General features: G+C 35.0%; 1 protein-coding gene across 2 annotated transcripts in view; it reads left to right on the forward strand.

The window, feature by feature from the left end:
• LOC109071791 (cadherin-like and PC-esterase domain-containing protein 1) overlaps positions 1-24,061 on the forward strand; it is a 46,627-nt gene that overhangs the window by 15,662 nt on the left and 6,904 nt on the right. For both annotated transcript variants that reach the window (XR_006157821.1, XM_042748878.1), the window contains exons 5-16: positions 941-1,025; positions 1,116-1,272; positions 2,826-2,956; positions 3,231-3,303; positions 3,474-3,638; positions 4,430-4,534; positions 4,729-4,880; positions 5,809-5,852; positions 5,991-6,177; positions 7,535-7,703; positions 22,692-22,809; positions 23,757-23,893. Coding sequence is in view for 1 of the 2 variants with exons in the window: in XM_042748878.1 (XP_042604812.1) it covers positions 941-1,025; positions 1,116-1,272; positions 2,826-2,956; positions 3,231-3,303; positions 3,474-3,638; positions 4,430-4,534; positions 4,729-4,880; positions 5,809-5,852; positions 5,991-6,177; positions 7,535-7,703; positions 22,692-22,809; positions 23,757-23,893 (1,523 nt within the window). In the remaining variant the exon portion in view is untranslated. The remainder of the gene's footprint in view (positions 1-940; positions 1,026-1,115; positions 1,273-2,825; positions 2,957-3,230; positions 3,304-3,473; positions 3,639-4,429; positions 4,535-4,728; positions 4,881-5,808; positions 5,853-5,990; positions 6,178-7,534; positions 7,704-22,691; positions 22,810-23,756; positions 23,894-24,061) is intronic.

Genomic DNA, 24,061 nt, shown 5'->3' on the forward strand with positions numbered 1-24,061 from the left:
TTACTCAGAAATGCTGAGCTGTACATGTACTGATATGAGGACTAGTAAACATATACATTGACTTCTGTTAATCTTGAATTAAGATATAATTCCAATCAGGTGATCCTAATCACAAATAGTGATCTGACTCTAGCAATGGTAGCCACCATGTGCAATGCCACAGAAATACAAACCCAGAGAATGACAAAATCTCATGTGACCCATCATTTTTCTACTTAAAAAAAATCATCTCCACCACAACATTAAAAAATATATTAAAAAATATAATAAAAAAGAAAACATGTATTTTAAATTGTAATAATCTTTCAAAATATCACAGTTTTTTACCATATTTTGATCAAATAAATGCAGTCTTGGTGAGCATAAACATTTAAAAATCAACATTGTTTTAATCAAATTCTGAGGCAGAACTGCACAACTTGATGACGAAATGTAGTCCTAGAATGCATTGCGACATTAAAAGTCATTCCAACATGTAAAATATGAACAAACCAGAACTTTTTTTGACCTAATATTTGTGTTTGCTGTGTATTTGTATGTTAAGACTAACATGTGGTTAGCTTAGCATCAAATTCTATTGAAATTATTGTGATTAGAGTCTCTTGTGTGCTTCACATTTGGGTTGCAGAATTATGGCCTATGTAGACTTATGAGGTTACATGGCTGTTACCTGTGTAGACAGTAAGGCAGCTCACCATGTTTTAGAACAGAGCTGCAGTTTACGTATCACAGAGGCAAAGCCTGCATGTGAGAAATGTGGCCAGACCCAATGATTTAATAATGTGGTATCTCTAGACACATGTCTGGAGGTCTTTGTGGAAAGAATTGAAGTAGCTTTGGCCTTCCTGTCGATACATGTGCTGTGTGTCTTCCTCACAGAGGAAATCAATGTGCCTGAACTCAGACTCTATCCACTTCTCCCATCTGTTTTCCATCTCAGGAGTGACATTACCAATACGTCCTTCTGCCTGCGCTTTTTCCACATCTCCACAAGAGGGAACCCCAAATGCTGCTGAAGATGAATGGTAAGTCATGCCACATCTGAAGGAAATGGCCAACCAAAAATCTTACAATGTCAATTTTCTCTTTAGCGTTATTGTGATTGTATCCTACAGGAGGAGGCCAATCACAGACAGCCGCTCGGGAGTTCAGAGCATGAATGCCACCATAAACGTATACGTCTTGGTTACTTCGGCAACACCGCTGACTGCTTTTGTCCACCGCACAGCCTTGGTCAAACCCCACTTGGATAAAACTAGTTATGCCACCGAGGTAAGAAAGCATTCTCCTTGAAGTGAAAGCTGTAAAACAATTACAGTTAAAATAAAACAATATCTCTGAGTCCCAATACTCAAATAAGCTTAGAAGTGATTATTAGGTGCCTTTTAGCTATTTCAATAAGCTTTTATATTTTTAAATCAGATCAGATTTCAGTCTTAATATTGCAGTTTGGATCCCTGTGCTGCCGTTTACTGATGATAAAGGTTTGGCTAGGCATTGATTCCCCATGTGATGTTTATTAGGCCTCCACAGCTGCGAAACACCGCTCTCATTGCAGTTTAACACTCTCTCTTTGTGTGTGTGTGTAATGCCAGATTACTGAAGAGGCTTCAGTCAGAGTCGTGTAAACAGCTGGAGGGCACACTGAGATCTAATATAACACAAATCATGTTTACTGAGTTTCAAGAGTTGATAAAAGAGCCCTGACAAACAAGCAGATCACAATAAAGTCTTCATAAAAGTCTGCTCGTTCCCCTCTGGTTCTTGGTGTGTGAGTATGATATTGAGCACTAATTTTATGCAACAGTGTGTGTCCTTGTGACAAAACTTCCCTTTTGGTTGCATCCTCGTTAGAAGTACAAAAAATCTAGTATAATACAGCTAAGTCTACTGTATATATGGGTCAAAGATAAGACATCCCGAATGCATATTTTTATGTAAAAATCAAACAACATACTCATTCTTATACACAGAATGCATATCATTTGGCCTGTAAAAATCATAACACTGAATTTTACTCATTTAAATGATTAAAAATCTTCTTGCTGACTTGTTGTTTAAACCTAGTGGTAGGGATAAAATAATTGATAATGTTGATTTTTTTTGATAGTCATTATTTTTTTGATTCTTAAATAGCGTTTTAACGTCATCTAATGATTTTTGTTCTAAATATGCCGAACAGGATGTTTTGTGTAACTACTGTTACACTGAATGATATTTTTTCTGCCAATCATGGTAAAAATATATGATAGTTATTATTTTTTGCTCTGAAAAAAATCAAACGGCACATTCTAATGTATGAACAAAGAATGAAAGCATTAAAATTTTACTGATGGTGCTTGAAAACCCATTTTTGTTTTTCAACCTTATGAACAAATCAATTGATATCCATGATTTATCACCTGTTGACTGTAGTAATAGACTATTGTTCTTCTACTGCCCTCTAATGGCTGCACTCTGTCATCACTCTTCAGCTCAGCTCATCAGCTGCCTCTAACTGTCTGTTGTACAATGGAAAGGTTTCTCTGTCACAACATAATGTGTTGATACTAGTATGTGTGCAAATCACTCAATCACAAATCAAGGATCAATCTCTTGTCCATGTGGGAGAGTTTTTGTCTTAGTTGCTGTATCCGCAGCTGTAGAGGTATGAACGTATGCCATTGTTAAATCAGTATTGATGAACAGTATTTCTGGTGTTGAAATTGCAGTGTTCTGCTCAATCTGTTTAGAGAGGCTGAATGATGAAGTAATGAGATCTCTGTTTGCCTCTCAGCTTTTAGTTTATGTACTGTGTCAGACTGATTTAGACCTCTCTCTTTCAGTTGCAGGTATTCTTTAGAGAAAGACTGGGTCCTGTTCTCTCTCATAAGGCCATTGAGCACATGAATCACGTCATCAGTGGCATCCTGAAAGCTGCTTTATTAACCACGAAGGACAGCAGCCCCTCACCCAGGTCAAAAAAACACAATTCACCTAGAAAATTACCAAATTTTTAAAAAGTGTATTATAAACATTTTTTTTTAAACCTGATGGATTTTTGTGAAATTAAGAACTTTTTTAAAGTACTTAATAATTTAATTTGTTAAATTATTATTATTTACATTTTATTTAAAAGCCATTATTATTATTATTATTAATTTTTGGGTGAACTGCATTTATAATTATATGCTATGCATGTGTTTTGATCAGTGAATTTGTAAAATTTAGTTTTTCTGTGTTTCTTATAGGTGTCAGCTGTGTTTTCAATTAATGACCTTCTCATTGCACTATAACTCTTCTCTTCATCCGGTAGTGGTGAAGGTAAGGACAAACACCCACTTTGAATTTTGTTTGATGAGGATAGATGCTGAAATATTACGCACAGCTGTACAGTAGATGATCTCCCATGCAAGCTCTCAATTTGACCACTAAATGGCAGCATATTAATACACATTCACATTTATTATTTGTCTGCTCTCTTTCTGTCTCAGCTTCAGACTGATCTACACTTTGACGGAATGAAGGACCCTCACTTTGATGGACAGATAGCCAAAGAGTATATGCTGGAGGATGTGCTGAAACTGCTTTTCCCAGCATGCAGCAGCGAGGGTGTGGAGCCTAGTTTGCTATTTAGAACAAAGGAAGAGAACCAAAAGGTAAAACTCGCTTTAGTTTTTCCTGGTATTATCATATGCAAGTGAACTAATTAACTCAATTTTTCATTAATTATTACTGTTATTAATTTTTAAAGGATGCAATGGATGTATTTTTTTCTTGAAAGGACACATGCAAAAATGTTTCACTTACTGAAAGCTATTGTAGAAATATGGAGAGATTTTCAATGACAAGTTTTAATGAGATAAAGTTTGTTTTCGGCTAGTCTGAACATGTTTGCCCCATGAAGCAACTTGTACCATGTAAAAATAAAACATTTTTTGTTAGGACACTGATGGATTGCAGTCGTTTCTTTTTAAACATTTCTATTTCAATAGAAAACATTCATGAAACATGAGCAGAACAAATTTCGTAAATGCATGCATGTTTCTTTCACTCTCACAATATTTTTTGTTATTTTGAACTTCAAATGAATTTTTCCTGCAAAACTAAATGTCAGAATAGCATAATTTCAGATATTCTTGCATTTCTAAATGTCACTTTTTTCCTAAAGAAAACTTGATATTAAAATTAAAATATTATTTATTTATTTATTTTTCTTTTTGCATTTTAATAATTTTATTTGTTTGTTTGTTTATTTAGCCATTGAAAATATAGACAATTATTTTCAGTCCAAAAAAAATGATTTTATCATTTCCTATGCTTTACAAACAGTCAATTTGTATTTATTTTGTTCCTTTTCATTTTTGTTGCTTTGTAAAATGCAGTCATTTTTACAAGCATTTCAAAAGTGTTCATTGTTGTGGTCTAATTATTTGAACTTGTCATGCAGTACAGTGACTGTGAAGGGCCAAAAGATCTGTGTCTGCCTCCAGATGAGATGCATTTATTGCAACAGTTTAATCTGCACCTCAAAAGACCAGGACCCTTTCAGCTGGTAAAGACACATTTTATGCACTTTCAAAGATACTCGTATTAGCTATAGCATATTGATGACTTCTAAGCTTATTAAGATGGACTAACAGGCACAAATGTAATTGAATTTGATTTAATGTAATGTTAAATCAGACCTGTATGTCCTTGTTGTGCATTTTTGTCTGTAAAATAAATCGAGTGTGTGTGTTATGGCAGCTCTACCCTACATGTCCTCTTCCTGACGATCCTCAGCATGATCTAATCCAGACAGAGTCCCTCAGCGCACAGGATTATGGATGGAGACCAGCTCTCGTGGCCCTGCTCCAAGAGCTCAGCCTTTACTACACGAGAAAACATCAGACTGAAAGGTTACACACTCACAAGATCATATCATCAAACCTTATTCTTTCTCCAGCGCTAAAATGAGTAATGCTGCAGGCGTCCAAAAATCCTGCAAGGGTTCCGGAGATAATATCATACAAATCATTATTTTATATTGAGTCATTCTTAGTGCAGGTGACCTGCTGATTTAAGCCTGTGGTGCTTTGGGTCACCTGCAGTCCAGTTTTTTTTGTTTTCCTTTCTTTTTCTCCCACAATAACTCCCAAACCTCCTGATGTCTTTTATTTATTTATTTCTTTTGTTTTGTTTTAAATTTTCTCACTCTTACACACTTTCTGTCTCTGTTAAGAAACCTGAGAAAACTGAAAGCCCTATTGAGTGGTTGTTCTCTTTTAGTCATTATTAATAATAATAATACACTTGGAACTACAGTCAAATAAACATTTGCATTTTCCTGCAAAAGTATAGTCAGAAAAACATAATTTCAGATATTTTTGCGTTTAAAAATACTTTTACCTTTTTCTAAAGGACACTTAATGTTAAATGAAAATAAAAATATATATTTTGCCACGTTTTAACAACTTTGTTTTGTTTTGCGGAGCCAGTGAAAACATAGACAAGGCAAGTAAAAATCTGTACAAAAAATGGCTGGACGGGAATCCAAACCGGGACACAACTCTGTTGCACGATGTTATAAAGGTCTTTGAGCATCTTACTTCATTGATTGATTGCCTTTCAAACAAATTAAGATACATTTTTAAGCCAGCACTGATTGTTTTTATATGTTAAAAAGAGGAGGGAAAAACCATAAAAGGCTAACTTTTGCTATTCCTGAAAAAAAAAAAAAAATCTACTAACGTCCCATGCTTCCAATCACCTGCGTTTAACAGACCATTATAGAGCACTTGCTGAGTTTCCTACTAAAAATTGCTGTGTTTTCTATAATTCCAACAGCTTGGATGACCCAAAGAGCCCAGGGGCATCAGACCCAAGAAAAGGCAAGTAGCATGTGGTAGTTAGCCTGACTATGTGAATTACAAATACACATTTGATTTGTTTTTATAAAACATCAACTGTTTTTACTTAATACGAAAATACAAATCAAATATTAAATGTGCCTTACTCCTATTTTCAAGGGAGGTGTGTTGATCCCCACCTGAGGCAGTTGTACACAGACCCTCCAATGGTGCTGATGCCAGCGTTTAATGCATGGGAGAAGGAATATCGAGCTGAGGTTCCGTTTGATGTGATCACCATTCGTATCCGGCCAGAAGCAGTCAGCCCTCATTGCCACATTCACCTGGATGAACATCGTGGACCCAGGTAAACCAAATACAAATGGCATAACCACAAACTCAGCTGCCACATTGTAGAATTAAATACTGTGGCATTACAATTTAGCATTTATGGTTAAAAACATGAAAACTTCACTGAATGGGCTAAGTAGGCATGCAGTCTTGAGCTGGGAAACAATAAACAAAGGGTCTGCGGTACAGTAGTGCCGCCTTTTTCGCTGTCTTTTTCTTGGTAATCATATCTGGCTTCTTATGTGTCAGCTCGAACTCACTTCACCATTTGATTGATTATCAGATTAATTTATGAATATACTTTCTCATGCCTGGCGAGTCACACACATACATTGAAAATCCCTGATTACTGCCTATTAGACTCTCTTATAGCCTGTAATCTCTAATACTCACAGAAAGGGAAAAAAGCTTTTACATATTTAAAGCTGACCCTGACCCTAGGATTATAACAGGAGGCTGAAGTATTGGGCATTTAATTGGTGTTTGATAAAGTTAATTATATGATTAAAAAAAATGAGAAGCCAACAAATAACATGGTCATGAAGAATAAATTATTGTTAGTTAGAGATTAAATCAAATTATTAAAATGACATTAAATTATTAGTGAGAGAATATACTAAGTGAAATTAGATAAAAATAAATAATGTAGGCAATTTATGAAATGTTTTGACATCAAAAATAAATGGTTTTATTTGATACAAAATATTTTAATTGTAATAATACAAATAGAGAGAATACTATTTTCAACAAGATTTAAGGTAAAATTAATAATATATGTGTTAATTATTTTTTGATAGATAGATAGATAGATAGATAGATATACAATTAATCTCCATAAAAATATACCATAAAATAAAAAATTTTTTTGTTCTATAAAAATCTATGAATTATTATAAAATATTAAATTATTTTAAATGACTGAATTCATTGAATCTTCATTAGATTATACCTTGAAAGTAATGGTTTCGATCACATAAATAACAACTTTATATAACAACTGCAAGTTTTAATTCTTTACAATAAAGTGTTTCAGAGAGAGATTAAATAGCTAAGTTAATAGTTCTACACATAGAAAGCAAAGGGTTGACTGATCTGTCTGCGAGCAGTCTGGGCTGTCTCCTTTCTCAAGGTTTTGTCATAGCACAGCCTTATTTGTCCACGAGTGAGGGGTCACCTGTTGACTGGGATGCAGTTTAAATCCACAGTAATCCTCCTCTTCTGTCACGACATCACCAAAAAAAAAAACAAAAAGTATGTGTGTGTGATTCAGAAAGTGTGTGTGTGTGTTTGTGAAAGAGTGTGTGTGTGTATGTGTGTGTGCATATGCGATCAAGTACAATGAGTTTCTCAGAACTCTTCTCTGTTTTCTTCAGGATGGCAAACTACCCGGTTGGCCTGGGCAACAGCAGAATCAACATTCTGGTGATGGACGAATCAGAGGCTGAGCCCATCGTCATGACGATATACACTCTGTACATATACCGCGAAAGCAGGCCCAGTCTGCCAATGTTTGATGAGTATGTGATGTGCAGCTTCATGCAGGTACGCAGGACAAACACAGCTCCTCCTCTAAACACTAACACACACATCTGTCTAAAAGGAATTTGTCGGCCAGCTTATGAAGTTTGTTACATTCCTAGGTTAATTTAAGCGCTGGAGATTCTTATAGTCCACAAGAGGAGGTGTGGATCTCATATTTTTCATTTCATTTTTAATGCAGTAAAGACTTTAGAACTGATTCTGGACCATTCCGGCACTTTCTTTCTCGTGGATGTTCAGGTTTCAGTGCCTGTTCAGTAGCAGTTATCTGATAGCGCTGATGGTAGAATCACAGTTATAGTAGATCAAAGCAGGTTTCTGTCACACAGTGTTGACTCATGTTGTGTGTGTGCATATATTTCTCTCTGAAATTGAGAAATTATTTAATAGTTTCTATTTATATGTCCTATATTTACCTACATATATTTTACCAGATCATTTAAGGCAAGACAGTACAGGCAAAATTATATTTTTCTCCTGCTCCGATCCAAATATTTCCAATTAAGTAGTACTTGAATACACCAAACTTTACAGTTTTATCACTATATTCTGAAGGTTTTTACAGTTCATATATATTTTGCCTGATTTTTTTACAATGTTTTATTCCTAAAAAAAATTATGCATTTTTCTTTTTTTTTCTGTCAGTTGTCAGTATTTTCTGATTTAAGGAATGATAAAAAGAGATCCCCTCTGTAAAAACCTTTGAGTTCTAAAATTTTGTATGCAAATCAGCACATATTTAATTAGGTAATGCCTCATTTGCATATTTAAACAATTCATTTTGAAAAACTGCAAGCACATTTATTATACACAGAATGTTATCATCCATTGGTGTGGACACTACTATACAATCTCAGAAAAAAAGATACAAAAGCTGTCACTGGAGTGGTACCTTTTAAAAAGGTATACTTTTGTACCTTTTCGGTACTAATATGTACACTAATATGTCCCTTTAAGATACCAGAATGGAAAGGTACCATCCCAGTGACAGCATCTGTACCTTTATTTCTGAGAGTGTAGTTATTGTTATAATTATCTTTATAGTTGCCATTCTTGGTGCGGATGGGCCTTACAACTGTTTTTGCTACTGAATTAGGCATGGTTTAAATATTACACAGTTTATTCCAGTTTTCTTTCACTATTTCCTAATGGCTACATTGTATTTCATGCTGAACTGGATCAAAGTGATGCAACAGAATGGCGAAAAGCAGAATGAGAAGAAATGAGAGAGTGACAGTGTTCGTGACTTCTAGCTAACGCCAGTTCCTAATGAAAGTATTTTATGGCTGTGTATCTCCAGTTGTGATGTGCTGATGACAGCATCTTCCCCAGGGAGTCTTGTTTGGTTGGAGCTTCAGAAAGCATGAACCACTTTCTGTCTCAAGCGTCGTAAATAAGTTACTGTAAATACGAGTGTTTTCTATAAAGATTCAGAACTTCAAAACCTACCAAGTGTTGGGCTGTGAGTATTCTTAATAAGTTAATCCCATTTGCTAGTTGTATTTTTATAAAATGAACAGGGAATGAAACAAATTGCTCCATTTATTCTTAATTGTTCAGTTAATTTCTGTGCAACGGTTGAACACTAGAGACAAGACAAATATTATTATCAGGTGTAAACAACTAGAGACTTGATTGGATGTTTGGAAGTTATCAGTCGGACCAACTGATGAGACTGTGGCCTGTGTTGAACAACTCATTTTGGTCTTCAGTGTTTAATGTGTATGAGGATTGAGATTGAGAACCGATCCTTCCTTACATACAACATTCCTTCATTTATCCCTTGATCCCTGGAGAGGAGAATGGGCTGGAAATCAAGCATTTTATCACGTTTCCCTTCAAAGACCAATCAAAAGGTTGTCTGAGGCCTTATTTACAGCGAGGCAAACACATAAATCTTTTCTTTGTGCATCAGGGACACGATCCGAAAACCATAAGCAGCATCAGTATTTACTTACTAGCAGTCACATGGGTATAGTCAGAAAGCAACCTTTTGTTGGCGTGACCAAAAGAGATCTGTAAGTGTCAAAGGATAATTCACTTCTTTCAGCACCATGTGTACCTCATTAATACACACAGGACTTCCTGACCTCATCCAGCAAATAAATGCGAGCACTAAGCTTGACGAATTGTTCACTGTTTTGAAAACATCCAGCTGGAAAGCTTATGTTTGCAACGCATTATATTGTTTCATTCATTAACATATTAAAGGATGGCTTGAAATGGATGAAAAACTGCAACATTTTTCAAAATATCTTCTTTTGTGTTGTATGAATTATATTCAAGTAAATTATGACAGAATTTAAATTTTTACATAAATCATCTCTTTAAGTGACTGGTTGGCTTTAAAGCTCACTTGTAAACGGTCTTTCAGAGAACACAGTTCCCCTGTTTCTTCTCAGCTTGTGTTGACATATAGCTTGTGATGGAATGGATTTGAATTTAGGAAGCATCTTTTTTTTTTAACTCAGCAGAAGCCACAGTGTGGTTTTAGAGATCTGGAGCTTTTCCCCTGCGCATGATGGGTGTTTTTCAAGCCTCGAGGTGACATTCAAATGGAGATTGGCTTGTTGCCATCTTTTTGGTTGATTTATATGTAGATATTTTATTTAGGGAACTTTCCCAAAACTCATCTGTAGCATAATCTGAAGTAAACACTTTCGTTTTCCATTTTTGTGTTTCTAACTCAAGCCAAAAATCAGAGGGTGGTCTTGAGGGAAAACAATGCAAGATTCTTTAATTCTTTCCAACTGCATCTGCGCATCTTTTTACACAACAAGCCTTCTTGGCTTCTAAGGAGCAGTTCACACAAGCGTTTAAACTGCTGGATCGACAACAGTGAAACAATGCATGGGTCTCAACTTAACTTGACACGGCATCATATAAACACATTTTGTTCATGCCGCTGACGATCCGTATTCTGACACACAGAGCATCTCTCTGTCTGTCTTTAGGAGGATTAGTGTGGAAAACATTAGCGCAGAAAGGACAGGGGAGGCAAGGTTGCAGCACAGAGGAATTATTTTGAAGCTACGGCATGTTGACGTCCATGTCTACCATCTGCCCTTCCTCTCAACACACTCTCTGTTTGCCATTAGAACCCTCAGCATCCATCAAAAGCTCTGCAGAGACAAACATTCACCACTTTTTAAACTCTCTGATGCCAAAGCAATTAGATTAGCATATGTGATTGGATCAGTACAGGAAATTTCACTCAAAAAGTGGAAATCATTTACTAACCCTGAAGTATTTCAAACCAAAAACACAAAAAAGGCTTTTTTTTTTTCTCCTTGCAGTGAATATCAATGGGGTCCAATGTTGTTTGACAATATATCTTCAGAAGACTTGAAAAAATCTGTACAATTGGCATGGACCACCTTAATGATACATTTGTGGTGTTTTTGCATCTATTTTTGTAGCCTTAAAGCTTTTAAATATCTGTTCCTTAAAATATATACCTCAGCTGTTCTGGGATGGTGGATTGTTACTTCATTCTTTCCATTCTGAAGCAGTTAAAGTGAGTTTGTCTGTCTCTTGTTCTTTCTATGGCTATTGAGGGTCTTCGTCTGGTGTTGTCGTTAGTCAGCTGACCCCTGGTTCCTAAAGCCCTCTCCAGCAGAGAAGTGTACCGCAGCATGTTTGGCACATTGGTGTGTGTGTGGATTCTTCTGGATTTATGGAATATGGAGCCAGTAATTAGGAGAAGAGAAGGGACGTATCCTGTGTCACCCTGGCACTGTTAATATATAGAAGAGGTCTTTTTAAAATAGTGTGACCTTTTCAGTGCTGTATGCCATATAAAACCAATGAAGTGCTAAAGATGTAATGGTCTGTTAGGATTCTGGTGTGATTCTTTTTTGTAGGGAAACTGGCATGAGTTGGACAATCTGATGATTATTATTATTATATTTTTTTATTTTTTATTTGTCTGACCTCAAACAAATGACAAAGAGAAAACTAGTAGAAAGTTTAAAAGTTGTTTACTCAGTTCATCTTATAACATCCAAGTGAAAGATAAAACACCAACATGTCAGAAAAAAAAGTGTTTTGGTAGAAATTTTGTCTAAATCAAAGAAGTATTCAAGTATTCTAAATCAGTATTCAAAGAAGATACTGAATAAATTGGATAAAAAAAAAAAAATGATAATAATAATAATATACACTGATGTTCAAAAGTTTGGTGTCAGTAAGATGTTTTAATGTCCTTGAAAGATATCTCTTATGCTCACCAAGGCTGCATTTATTTAATCACAAAATATAGTAAAAACAGTAGTATTGTGAAAAAAAAAAAAACTATTACAATTTAAAATAACTATTTTAATATATTTTAGAATTTAATTTATTCCCGTGATGGCAAAGCTGAATTTTCAGCATCATAACTCCAGTCTTCAGTGTCACATGATCCTTCAGAAATAATTCTAATATGTTGATTTGGTGCTCAAAAAACATTTCTTATTATTATCAATGTTGAAAACATTCAACAATCACATCAATTGTGCTACTTAATGTTTTTGTGGAAACCATGATACATTTTTGTTTTCAGGATTCTTTGGTGAATAGAATATTTAAAAGAACAGAATATAAAATATATATATATTTTTTTTTATGTACAAATGTTTTTTCAACTTTTGGCCAATTTAATATTGCTGCTAAATAATAGTAACAATTTCTTACTGATCCTAAAGTTTTGAACTAGTGTTAATAGTATAATTATTTATTTAAAATATACAAATGATATTATTAAAACAAATTATTATATTAAAAACAAAATAAATTAAATTAATTAAATAAAAAATAATATATATTCTATTATCTATTATTGACAGAATCTAAAAAAATGCAAACTGAATTGTCAGTATGTGAATGTGTTGCTCCCAAAAACCACCTGGACTCTTCCCCTACCAAGTGCTCTATCATCTGTTCTCTTTTCATGATTTCATATTTCTCTTTTCAGTTTTTCTCTCACTTGGATTCCACATAAAAGCTCCATCCACACTACCATGCTTTCAAGACCTCGAGATTTTAACTCCCCACTAGGGTTGAGGACCACCAGCACCCCCTACCAAACACAAGCTCCATTCACCCTGCTGGGCTTTGAAGTCCTCTCGAGTGTCTCTGGCCACTGTATTGTCAGGCTAAAGCAGAATGTTGCCTGATTGTTGGGGCAATTAGATTTTTAATTAGTTGGAGACGACACAGGCAGGTATGCAAACAGTTATTACACCCACCCACGAAGGGTCGTATCAGTGTATTGACTCACAAACACGCATGTTCCTTCTCTGTCTTCCTATGTGAATTCCTGCTTTCATCTTGTAGTGAAAACAAACACACCAAAGACAACTGTGAAGATATAGTTATAATATAGTTAATGAGGCTCCTTTGTAATGTGCTTGTACTGGTATTGTTATACTTGAGCAACATGTTTCTCACAGATTCTGCCTGACCATCAGTTGAACAGCTTACATGACCCTGTCCACCTCACTCCAAAACTCAAAGAAACTATGCTCATTCTGCATAACTTGTCAGTGGGTATGGCGATGGAGAGTAAAGTGCTCATTTCCTCAGATTTTTGGGAGCTCTTAATCCTGCTTTGAAGTGCAGCAGCTCGGAGGATCCTCCACGAGAGCCTCAAACCTGTTTTGTAAAGAAAATTACCTTTGTTTGTTCATCAGAGAGCAATCGGCTTGCTACCTGCAATCTTTTGTGCACATCTGGAGCTGGCTAGCTCACCACAGAGCGAATGACCACAGTGACAGACTTCATTGGCCTTATTAGTGCTGGACAGAGTTAGCACCCGCTAAGGAAAATTTAGCACACTGTGTAACATTCACATAATCTTAATAAGATACAGCTGTTTTCCTGCAGATCTGATTAAGGAAAGAGGTTTTTGTTGTTATTGTCAGAGGGTCACACACAGCTGTTGGTCATATGCGACTAAATTCAAGAGATAATGTCTCACTTAAAAAAAAAAACTACCATGCTAGCTATGGCATCTGCCACTTACAATAAAATTAACCAAGATTTACATTAATTATCTTGATAACAGTGGTTGTTGTAATAAAGTAGCAATGATTGTATGAACTGTTTTGTTTACATGATTTGTCAGAAAATTTGTGATAAAATTTGACTTTATTTTTAGATATATTTTTAGTTACATTTTTTTTAGATATATTTTTGCATAACATTTTTATTTCATATCATGTCATATTCCATTCATTTGTTTTTGTTTTATTTGTTTTATATTTATTTTACATTTATTTTTTATTTATTTGTAAGGACTTGTTCATTGAATAACCCATTTAACAATTTAACACATCACTTTTTTTTTTTTTTTTTTACTTTTTCAAAAGCAGATTTTGTTATCATTTTATATCTAACCATTCTCAGTCTCTGCTTCAGTTATAAAAGTGTATTCTTATAGTTCAAATACTTGCAAAGTCCTGCAAAATCACCAAACTAGTTATGGGCAATTAGATCAATTTAAACTTGATGTGATTCAATTAGATTAGATTTATTTTTTGTTTGCTTTATATTAACAAAGACCCCCTATTATGCCATTTTTAAGGTTCATGATAATATTTTGGGAGTCTCCTACAATAGGTTTACGTGCATGCAAGGCCAAAAAATGCTTTTTTCAAAATATGTATAATTATCACCTCATTTTCCAACAATTCTCAAATGATTCGATAAATAAAAACGTGAGCGAATTGGGACACTGTGTGCACCTGAAGGACTGCCGCTTTTGCATAGTTTTAATTTATACATATATCGTATTAGGCTGTACGCCGTGGACGAGCGCTTTGTAAAATGTATGGATGATGGATGATTCAGCTGTGGGCGACATTTTCTGGTGAGACGCGGTAATTCATTCGGTGTGCGACCATCACGGGTGTTCTCTAGCCATCTATAACAAATTAGCATAAAACACATTAATACTCATCACTGTGAAATTTAATATCAAACAAGCGCACTTGATAATGTCAACAAAGGTTTCGAACACCAGGGAGCATCTTGGCATGATGTTGACTACACAAACAAGCTACTGACGACTTTCAGATTTACAACTTTGCAGATTGTATACTTTCACATACAGCTACATTACACACTGCATGAAAGGCAATATTTGAAATCGCATAATAAGGACACTTTAACATATTGTAATTTGTTTTAGAATTTTTTAAATTTTTTTCCACGAAAGTAAGCTGGCTTACAAACACTTGTTATCCAGTACTTTTAAAACAAAACATGCTGTGTCTTATTTTGCTATTCCTTTATTCTTCAGTTTTTCTTCTCCATTATTTGACTCGAGTTTCAATCAGGTGATGACAGAAGGTTTTGATTGGGATGATTGATGGAGTTGGATGTATGGAGAGAGACATGCAAGACCTCTTGAATCCACCCACCCACACCTTTCATCTCTCTCTTTCCCTCTCACACCCTTTTTTTCACTCTCTCCATCTCAAGCACTCACACTGGGTCTTGGGGCCTTTCTTTGCTCCATCAGGATCCGGCTGGAATTGAAGAGATTACGTAGCAGTCCATATGTGCGCGTGATCGGGAGCTCTGCTTTTGAAGTCTGTCAGATCAGGGATTAAACTCTTACAGCAGTGTCTGGGTCAGAGCGGGCCACAGTGCAGTGAATGCGCATGCATGCACTTCTCCAAAGCAATGGTGTTAGAATGAGTGCTGTGGGTTACTCCTTCTGTTTACTACAACTTCTGTTTGAGTACTAGAGGACCAGGAATAAATCAGAGAACAAGCCTCCTCTCTGTTTACATCTTATCACTGAATTAAAGAGACTCATCACTTTTTTTTACACTTGCATTGCCAGCTTTGTCTGTTCACCCTCTTTTTCTGTTGCACACCTGTGTAACCTTGAGGGGAACTGACTTCATATGGCCGCTAAAAAAATTATTTTATTAAATTTCATTATCTAATGCAATGGCATTCACACATGTTTAAGTGTTTTTCTGTTGGACATAACATAATATATTTTAAAGAATGTGAGTAACCAAACAGTAGCTGGTCCCCATTGTATGGGGAAAAAATACTATGGAATTCAATGGGGACCAGAAACTGTTTTGTTACGCACATTCTTTAAAATATCTTCTTTTGTTAAGAAATTCATACAGGTTTGAAACAACTTGAGAGTGAGTAAATAATGACAGAATTTTTATTTTTGGGTGAACTGTCCCTGTCAAGGCAAGATGGGAAAACTAGTTAAACATTCCCCATGGATCCTTGTTAAGAAATGTGAACCCATGTGGTAAATTTTGGACCTGACTGCTGGTTTTCATTGAACAGTTCTGCGGTCTGGCCACAGCCCACTTTTTTCTTTGTACCTAATCATCTCACTTGTACCAGAGAATTGAAAAAAAATGTATCCGTTCTGTTCTTAATCAGTCCCTGTTAAAGGAGATATTCATCTAAATGCTGTTTGCCAGTCTCACTCAGAAGCTGACTGCTTCCTGCTCTGCCTTGTGCTTTTGTGGTCCAGTGGCCCAATTATTTCACAATAACAAAACCGCTGGCGGTCCACTATTAGTGCGGTCAGTGGGCTTTATTATGCTTGAGTCAGTCTGTGTGCTCTTTCATAGATTATACAGTGTGGACCTTAAGTTATGTTTTTTCATATCAATTTTGTAATTTACTTTATTTATTTATTTTTACTTTTTTTGCTTTTTTATATTTTTATACACTTTGTTTTTTATGCCTTTGTGTGAGCATAAAAAACATCTTTCAAAAACATCGAAAAATCTTACAGACCCCAAACTGCAGTTATGTATATGCATATAGTTATTTATGTATATATTGTGTATTTATTTATACGCATAAAAAGCATGCACAGATGCATACACAGAAAAACCTGCCATTGAGATGAATGAGAATGCTAACCGCTCTTTTCAGGTATTGCAGACCTTTCTGCTCCAGTCAGTAAAAGAAAGATCTGCTTTGGCAGTGATTCATTCTGGCCAAAGTAAAGATGCAGCATTTTTGACCTTAGTCCAATTTGTCTTCGATGACTGGAAAGTTCCCGCCGTTAAATCTCACACTTACGTTCCTGAATAAGGCCTGTTTTCATTTTTCAGCTCTCTTACCGAGAGTTTTGTTTGACAGATTGGTGAAGTAAGAGCAGCTGTACGTGTGCGTCTGTGTCCAACTGCCTCTACTCCTAACAGCACATAAAGATCTCTTGATTAAAGGCAAGCTGTGTGCTTTTGACTTTATTTAATGCCTGTGTGTGAGTGTGGAGTGGGAACGAGGTCCATGAGTGTGTGTCGCAGGTGGTACAGGGCTGTGTCATATTACAGAGGAAGTTAGTGTGTGTTTTCTGAGAAGATGAGACTGACAGCTTTGACTTCTGCTCATTTCCTCACTGTAATTAGTAAATGCTTATCTGATGCCACAGTTAGCATGAGAAAGAGGAAAAGAAAATAAGAGAGAAACAGAAGAGACAGCTAACTTATAAACAGGCCCACCCGGGGCAGTTGAAATGGAGACAGTTTACAGAGTGTTATGACTCAGCATATTTAATTAATAAAATTACTTAAGCTGATTAAAGTAATTGCTAAAAATAACTATAAATATATAAATATAATTAACAAAAATATAACTTTAAATATATTGTTTTTATTATTATTATACATAATAATTATTATAATAAATCATTTAATTTTGAATTAATAAAAGATAAAAAAATATATTACAAAATTAAAAATAAGATATATTACATATGTAAAGTAATTTACAAAATGTCATTTGTGTTATATTATTATATTTTGATTATTTTTAAATAGAATATAATTAATAAAAACAAAACAAATGTAAAAAAAAAATACAATAAAATATTTTTTTTTTTCAATTTCTCTGCAATTCCAAGACTTGTCATGTCATCATTTATGACTGACAGAGAAAGGAAATAAACAAATTCAGAATTTTACTATCTTCTCATTGCATCCTTGTGTTCTGTAGATGATGTATGCATAGTTTGATTGCTCAGATCCTTTAATAGAGCTTAACCCGACACTGGATTCCATCTGTCATCTTCCATTACAACTCAAATTTGTCAGAGCCACAGCTGTCGAACACCACTTCAGTAAAAAAAAAAAAAAAAACAGCTAGTGACGACAGTGTTCAAACACGTGAACCCCAAACCTCATCAGCTTTGATCTGACCCCCTCAGAACAGATGCTGACACTGACTGCTGATGCAGTCAGATGTAATGAACCCCTGAACCCTTCCTGCCCTACAGTTCAACCTGGCCTGGAAAGCATTTACAGTCAGCATATCCAATCATTATTCAGAAGACCATTGCAAATATCATTAATGAGATATTCTGTGTTTGTGTGTGCACTCATGTGGTTTATATTAGTGAAATCCACTGATCTTATTTCAGATACAGACTTACAGTATTCATTAATACCAGTGGCATTGGATCTTCGTCCACTACGAGTTTAAAAAAAAAAAAAAAAAAAACAAAAAAAAACACACACACACACACACACACACACACACACACACACTATCATTATTAATGTTTTATCCAGTTTATTTATTTATATTTGTATGTATTTAATTATTTAACAGAATTTTAAAACATTAAAATAGGTTGAAATAAAATAAACATTAACTGTAATAAAATTAAATAAAATTTGCATACTATGCACTTTACACCTAATGTATTGCATACTGCTAAAATAGTATGCATAGTATGGTGTTATACCACTTCCAAGATTCACTATATTTGTGAATTGAATGCAAAGAGAAGGACATTAGCCGGCTTTCTTCTGTGGATTTGAGTTAGATCCTCCTGTCTTTTTATGTTGCCTCAGATTTATCTGCTCACTTCCATAAGTGTGTGCTTGTATAGTTTATAGCTGGCAGTAGCTCTGCATTCAGCTCTAATAGAGATATACTGTATGAAAACAGAGTCCAGATGTGGAGTAAAGCTCCTCTTCAGATAACCTGACCTTATAAGAGCATGTCTATACTGTTTTCCAAAAGCTATATGAGCTGTTTGGCTTGGGCCTGCTACAGATGATTGCATCCGTGTGTGTGTTCATGTATGTTTATCTGCATAATTATGTTTGGAGACATATAGAACTTAGAGCACAACCTGAGACAGTTTGACAAACAGTCATATATACCATGAATATGAAGTATATCAAATTGCTTCTTGCTGCTGCTTCTTAGTGAATGATTCAGTGACTTGGTCCATGGTTCCTCTCTGTTCATCTAGGAGACACAAGAAAATAATTGTTACACTCTAAACAGTGGTAATGTGATAAATTAAGGAATTTTCTAGACTTGATCTAACCCATAAAAATAGCTAAATTAGGTCCAAGCACCAATGGTGTGAGGAATAGCTATTTTATTTTATTTAATTTCACCAAAATTTATTTAATTATATTATATTTAATTATAATTTATTATATTAATTTATTTTTCACAGAATTTAAATAATGTTATAACATTCTACAAAATTTTATTTTATTTTATTTTATTTTATTTTAAAATTTGTTATCTGTTATCCTTTGTTGGGATTGCATAAAGTAATAAATGAAATTATGGTGAATTTAAAATTGATGCTTTAATATTCAGAAACAACCTTTAAATGCAGATTTTTCGGAAATTGTTACTAATCTTGTCATTCTCAGTCTGCTTTAGTTATAAAAATGTATAAATGTGAATGCTAGAATTTAACTTTTGAAGTTGCAGTAAATAAAACCTCTCTCTCTGTTCTCTTAGTTGATTAAAGGATTCAGTCAGAATACATCCTTTATATTCTTTTAAATAAAGCTTTCTGATGCCTGCAGCATATGCTGCTTCTGTTTCTCATCTTCCTTATTGAAATGAAACCCAATTCCTTGTTTTATAGTGTGAGGGATTGACAACCCACAATCCACAGGATTACATTAAACACTCTCAGTAAAGCCACTTCAGTCTTTCATAACAAAGGCTGTATCTCAATGACCAGATGGGACATCTGTACGGCACTTCTCACAATGCACCCAATTTAATTACACTTTCGTTTTTGCATTGATTAGTGTTGAAGAAAGTATGCAACAAATACAATTGGCTGAACACTTGGACATCCCACACAGTCTAAATTGGACATGGCTGAACACTTTTTTTCTGTGCTGTTATTACACAAGAATCTCATTTTATCTCACAATTCTTTTTCTGTAACATTCAATCATTACATATATAAATAAAAAAAAAAAATCTAATCTAAGGAAAAAAAAAAAAGAAGGTAATTGTGACTTTTTATCTCACAATTCTTTTTCTGGCACTTGCAAGTTTACATCTCACATTTTATTCTCAGAATTAAGTGATACAAACTCACAAATCTGACTTTTTTCTCTGAATTGAAATATAAACTTGCAATTACGTGTTATAAAGAAAAAAGCTATTTTCTTACGAATGCATGTTAATATCTCGGAATTGTGAGGTAAAAAGTTGCAATTACCTTTTTATTTTTTTTATTCAGTCTAATGAATCAACATCTTAATCATCTAATGAATAAAAAGGCAAAAAATAACTAATATATTTATACAATTCATCATAACAGTTAGAATGATGTTCCCTTATCTTAACTTTTGTATATTTTTGCTGTAAAAGTTTCATTTCAACTAGCATTTGTTTAACTTTCGTCTCATATAGAGGAACACTTGATCCCGCTGGAATGGTTTTACATGTTTGATGAAAGCTGCTAATCTCCTGCTTGTAAACTACAACTGAGGGCTTCGTCTCCAGTGGCGGCTTATTAAAACAACCCTATGTAAAACCTATGTAAAGTATGTGTCCTTCCTCTCAGAGGGCTTAAGACTCTCTCTCCAAACACACTTTTAAAGATAAAAGCTAAGCAGAGGGTTCTCGTTGGAATCTGAAGGGGTTTGTGAGAGCTGGTACTAAAGCAGAGACCTCCGAGAGCACGGTCTGACGTACCACAATAATGCTGGCTTTTCTAGCAGCGCGGGTCCACTTTGATCAGTGGAGATTTCACTGCCTTTGCTGTTGGTCTCTGATCCCTGTAACTAACACGAGTGGCTCGGCAAGCTTTCAGAACTTAAATGTTCACACACACTCTGAAAACACACACATACAGTGGATCCATGGAAAACCATCTTGCAAACAGAGTGTTTAAGCTGTCTCACTGGATTTCTGTAATATGTAATTGTATAAGCAAATTTTGCATTTTCTAAAAAACGTATTTATATACACTACTGATCAAAAGTATGGAATAAGTAATATTTTTATTTAATATAATATTTATTATAATGTTGTTGAAAGAAGTTTTTTATGCTTACCAAGGAGACATTTATTTCATTAAATATATAGTAAAAACAGTAATATTGTCAAATGTTATAATTACAATTTAAAAGAATTGTTTGGCAATAACAGAATTTATAATATCTCAAAAGATTTCTATTTCAAAAAAAGTGCTGTTGTTTTGAATTTGCTATTCATCAAATAATCCTGGAAAAAGCTGTTTTAAACATTAATAATAATAATGATAATAATAATTAACATTATTAATATTAATACATATTAAAAATTAATACATTTTAAAATTACATTTTTAAATGTAACAATAGAACACAGTTTTTTAGTGTAATAATATTTTGACAACACACACACACCACACACAATATATTATATATTATAATACATTGCTGTGAACTGTTAAGATGTCTTTCAAAAACATTCATTAAAATTTAAATACACTTAAATCATCTTAAAAATTTTTAAGTCTTTTATAAATGTAAATTGTGACATTTAAAATTACTTGCTGCATTTAAAATCTGTTTTAGTCTTCCATCAATGCAAGAATATTAATAATCCTAACATCCTTAAATTTATTGTGTCATTTATGTCTGTAACATAAATGGTATCGTAAATCATGGTATCATAAATGGTAAATGAATTGCCCACAAAACATTTCACAGAACCTGTTAAAGTGAACCAATAAATACTGTCAAATTACATTTCAACATTTTTTGTTCTTTTTGTTCTTCTTGTCTATTCTATTCCCCAGTCTCTCATGTCCTCTCATTTGTACTTGTTTTATGAAATCCTCATCAACCAGATGTTGTTGATTCATTATTCTCTGGTGATATTGAGGCAGAAGGATGTACTGTATCATCTGAAAGCCAAGCTCTGATCTCAAGTTCATCCACTGGCTTCCCTGCTAAATCATCACCGCAAGAACCTGAGAGTACCTGACCTCAGATGAATCTCTTTTTTTCCATCGTTTTCTTCTCCAGGGAATGGAAAAATGACAGATGAGAGAGATGAAATGAAGGGTTTTTGTTCTTTCATGTTTCTTTGCCCTCTGTGTGAATTAATTATATGCATTTTCCGGCTCCGATGCTTAAAGTGCTAGGATGTTTCCGCCAGGCTCGGACTAACCTGCTGATTTATGCCGGCCTGCTCAGAATCAAAAGCCCGCTCGTGTTTGCACACACACACTGTGTGCAGGTACAACAAGAAAATCCCTGTTAAGTTTTCTTGTGGCACTTTGTCGAGAACAGCGGCGGGAACTTGGGGAATGTTACGTGACTTTGAGAAGCCCCTGTGCAAAGTGCTAAGGAAGGGGGCAAATGAAAAAACGAACGAAGAGCCGGTCTTCTGAAGTGGAGCCAGACCCGATGGCTCCCATGAGGGACCTCAGGGGTCGGCGGAGCAGGCTCGATTTTGTCATTTAGCCTGTTGGGTTTGTTTAACCCTTGACCCCTAACAAGGAGCGAGGCCGTCGGACGGCGCGCCTGCGTTAATTTGTCTGTGAGGAACCTCGCGACCACATGAAAGCAAAGGAGGTGAAAAAAGCTATGGAAACTTTGAAACGACTCAATCTTTATTTGTCAAAAACTATTTTATTGTCTTGAGTGCTTAAATTTTTAACACAAGAATGTGACCGTTGTCTCAAAATGTCTTTCCGGACTCAAAGCTCACCTGTTTCTCTTTTCTGTTCTCACTGTATCTGAGCAGGACTGTGGCCTAGTGGTCAGACCAGATCAGCTCTGCGGTTTGGAGCCCATTCCAGGGACGAGATCTTCAGAAGAGGCCCAGGCCTCACCTCGGCCTTGCCTCTCAGGAGATGAACCTGGTAGGTTTTTTCCAGGTTTTGATCATGGGCTTGTAGTAAAGTATCTGAAATTTGAATCCGAAACTTGCTGTAAGATTTACAATCCTGTTTTTTTTTTGTTTTTTTTCTTTCATGCAAGGAAGAAAATCAAACCGGTTGTTGCAGATTCTCTGTTTTGTGGACAGATGATACATTTTCCACATATTTTTCCTCCTGTATGAAAGATGATGTTGGCCCTAAAGCCACATATTTCATTTGCAAAGTAGTTCATCATGTGTTTGGTTATATTAGCATGAGATTCACGGTTTATTAGCCGCTCCACTAGAGGATGGGAAAAGTTTCTAGTGAACTCAGAGTTTGGTGATTTATGTGTCTGCTTTTACAATGTGATAATGCACTGATTCATTGCCTAAATTGAATCATTGCTCAATTATAAGGTTAGGACCTCCATGCTGACTTTATGGCTGAATCTAATCACTTCATACAGGTTTTCTGAGTGAGTTGTTTCTCTGCAGGTTTCGGTTCTGTGAGTGTGTGTTCAGCTGTTTAGGTTTAAAACCATCCGGTTAGGGTTCAGAGGATGGTTCAGTCAGTGCTATAAAAGTAAAAAGGCCGTCCTCAGCAGGGTAGTACATCAAAGTCGGTGGCAATCTACTTTAATGAACTGCTTAGACTGTTTGTGTGTATCAGTGTGTGTGAGAGAAAAGATCCAATGAAAAAGAACAGTTTAAAGCCAAAAATATGTATATATGCCAAAAATAGAATAGTATGCCATGTAGGAGACACAATGATGTCTAGCTGGAGTTTCCCACCTGATTCATCTTTTTATGCTGAACTTTTGACATCCAGTTGTATAAGACTTCAAAACTTCACAGAGATTCACTCCACTATGAATCACCTGTGAATGCTGTAATTTAGTATAATGCACTATAAAGACACTATAACAAAATATTTGCCATCTCTGTCAGGTCGTTGGGTCGTCCCATGCCTGAGCTGTTCAGACAACAGGACTTGTGATTGGAGAGAGGTTGCCTGGCAGCCAGACAGCTGTTATCACCCCTTGCTGGACCAACCTCAGTTGCAAACCTGCATGATGGGCCGGAAGGTGAGGAACCAGAAACCAAAAATATTTAAAAAATGAAATCAGTACCAGTCAGTGCTTGGTTACACTATACTGTCAGAAAAAAAAGGTATGAAAGCTGTCACTGGGACTGTATCCTTTCAAAAGTTATACTTTTGTACCTTATTTATTTCTATTTTTTAATAAAAATCT

Source organism: Cyprinus carpio, chromosome A4 (assembly GCF_018340385.1).
Source record: "Cyprinus carpio isolate SPL01 chromosome A4, ASM1834038v1, whole genome shotgun sequence".
NCBI lineage: Eukaryota > Metazoa > Chordata > Actinopteri > Cypriniformes > Cyprinidae > Cyprinus > Cyprinus carpio.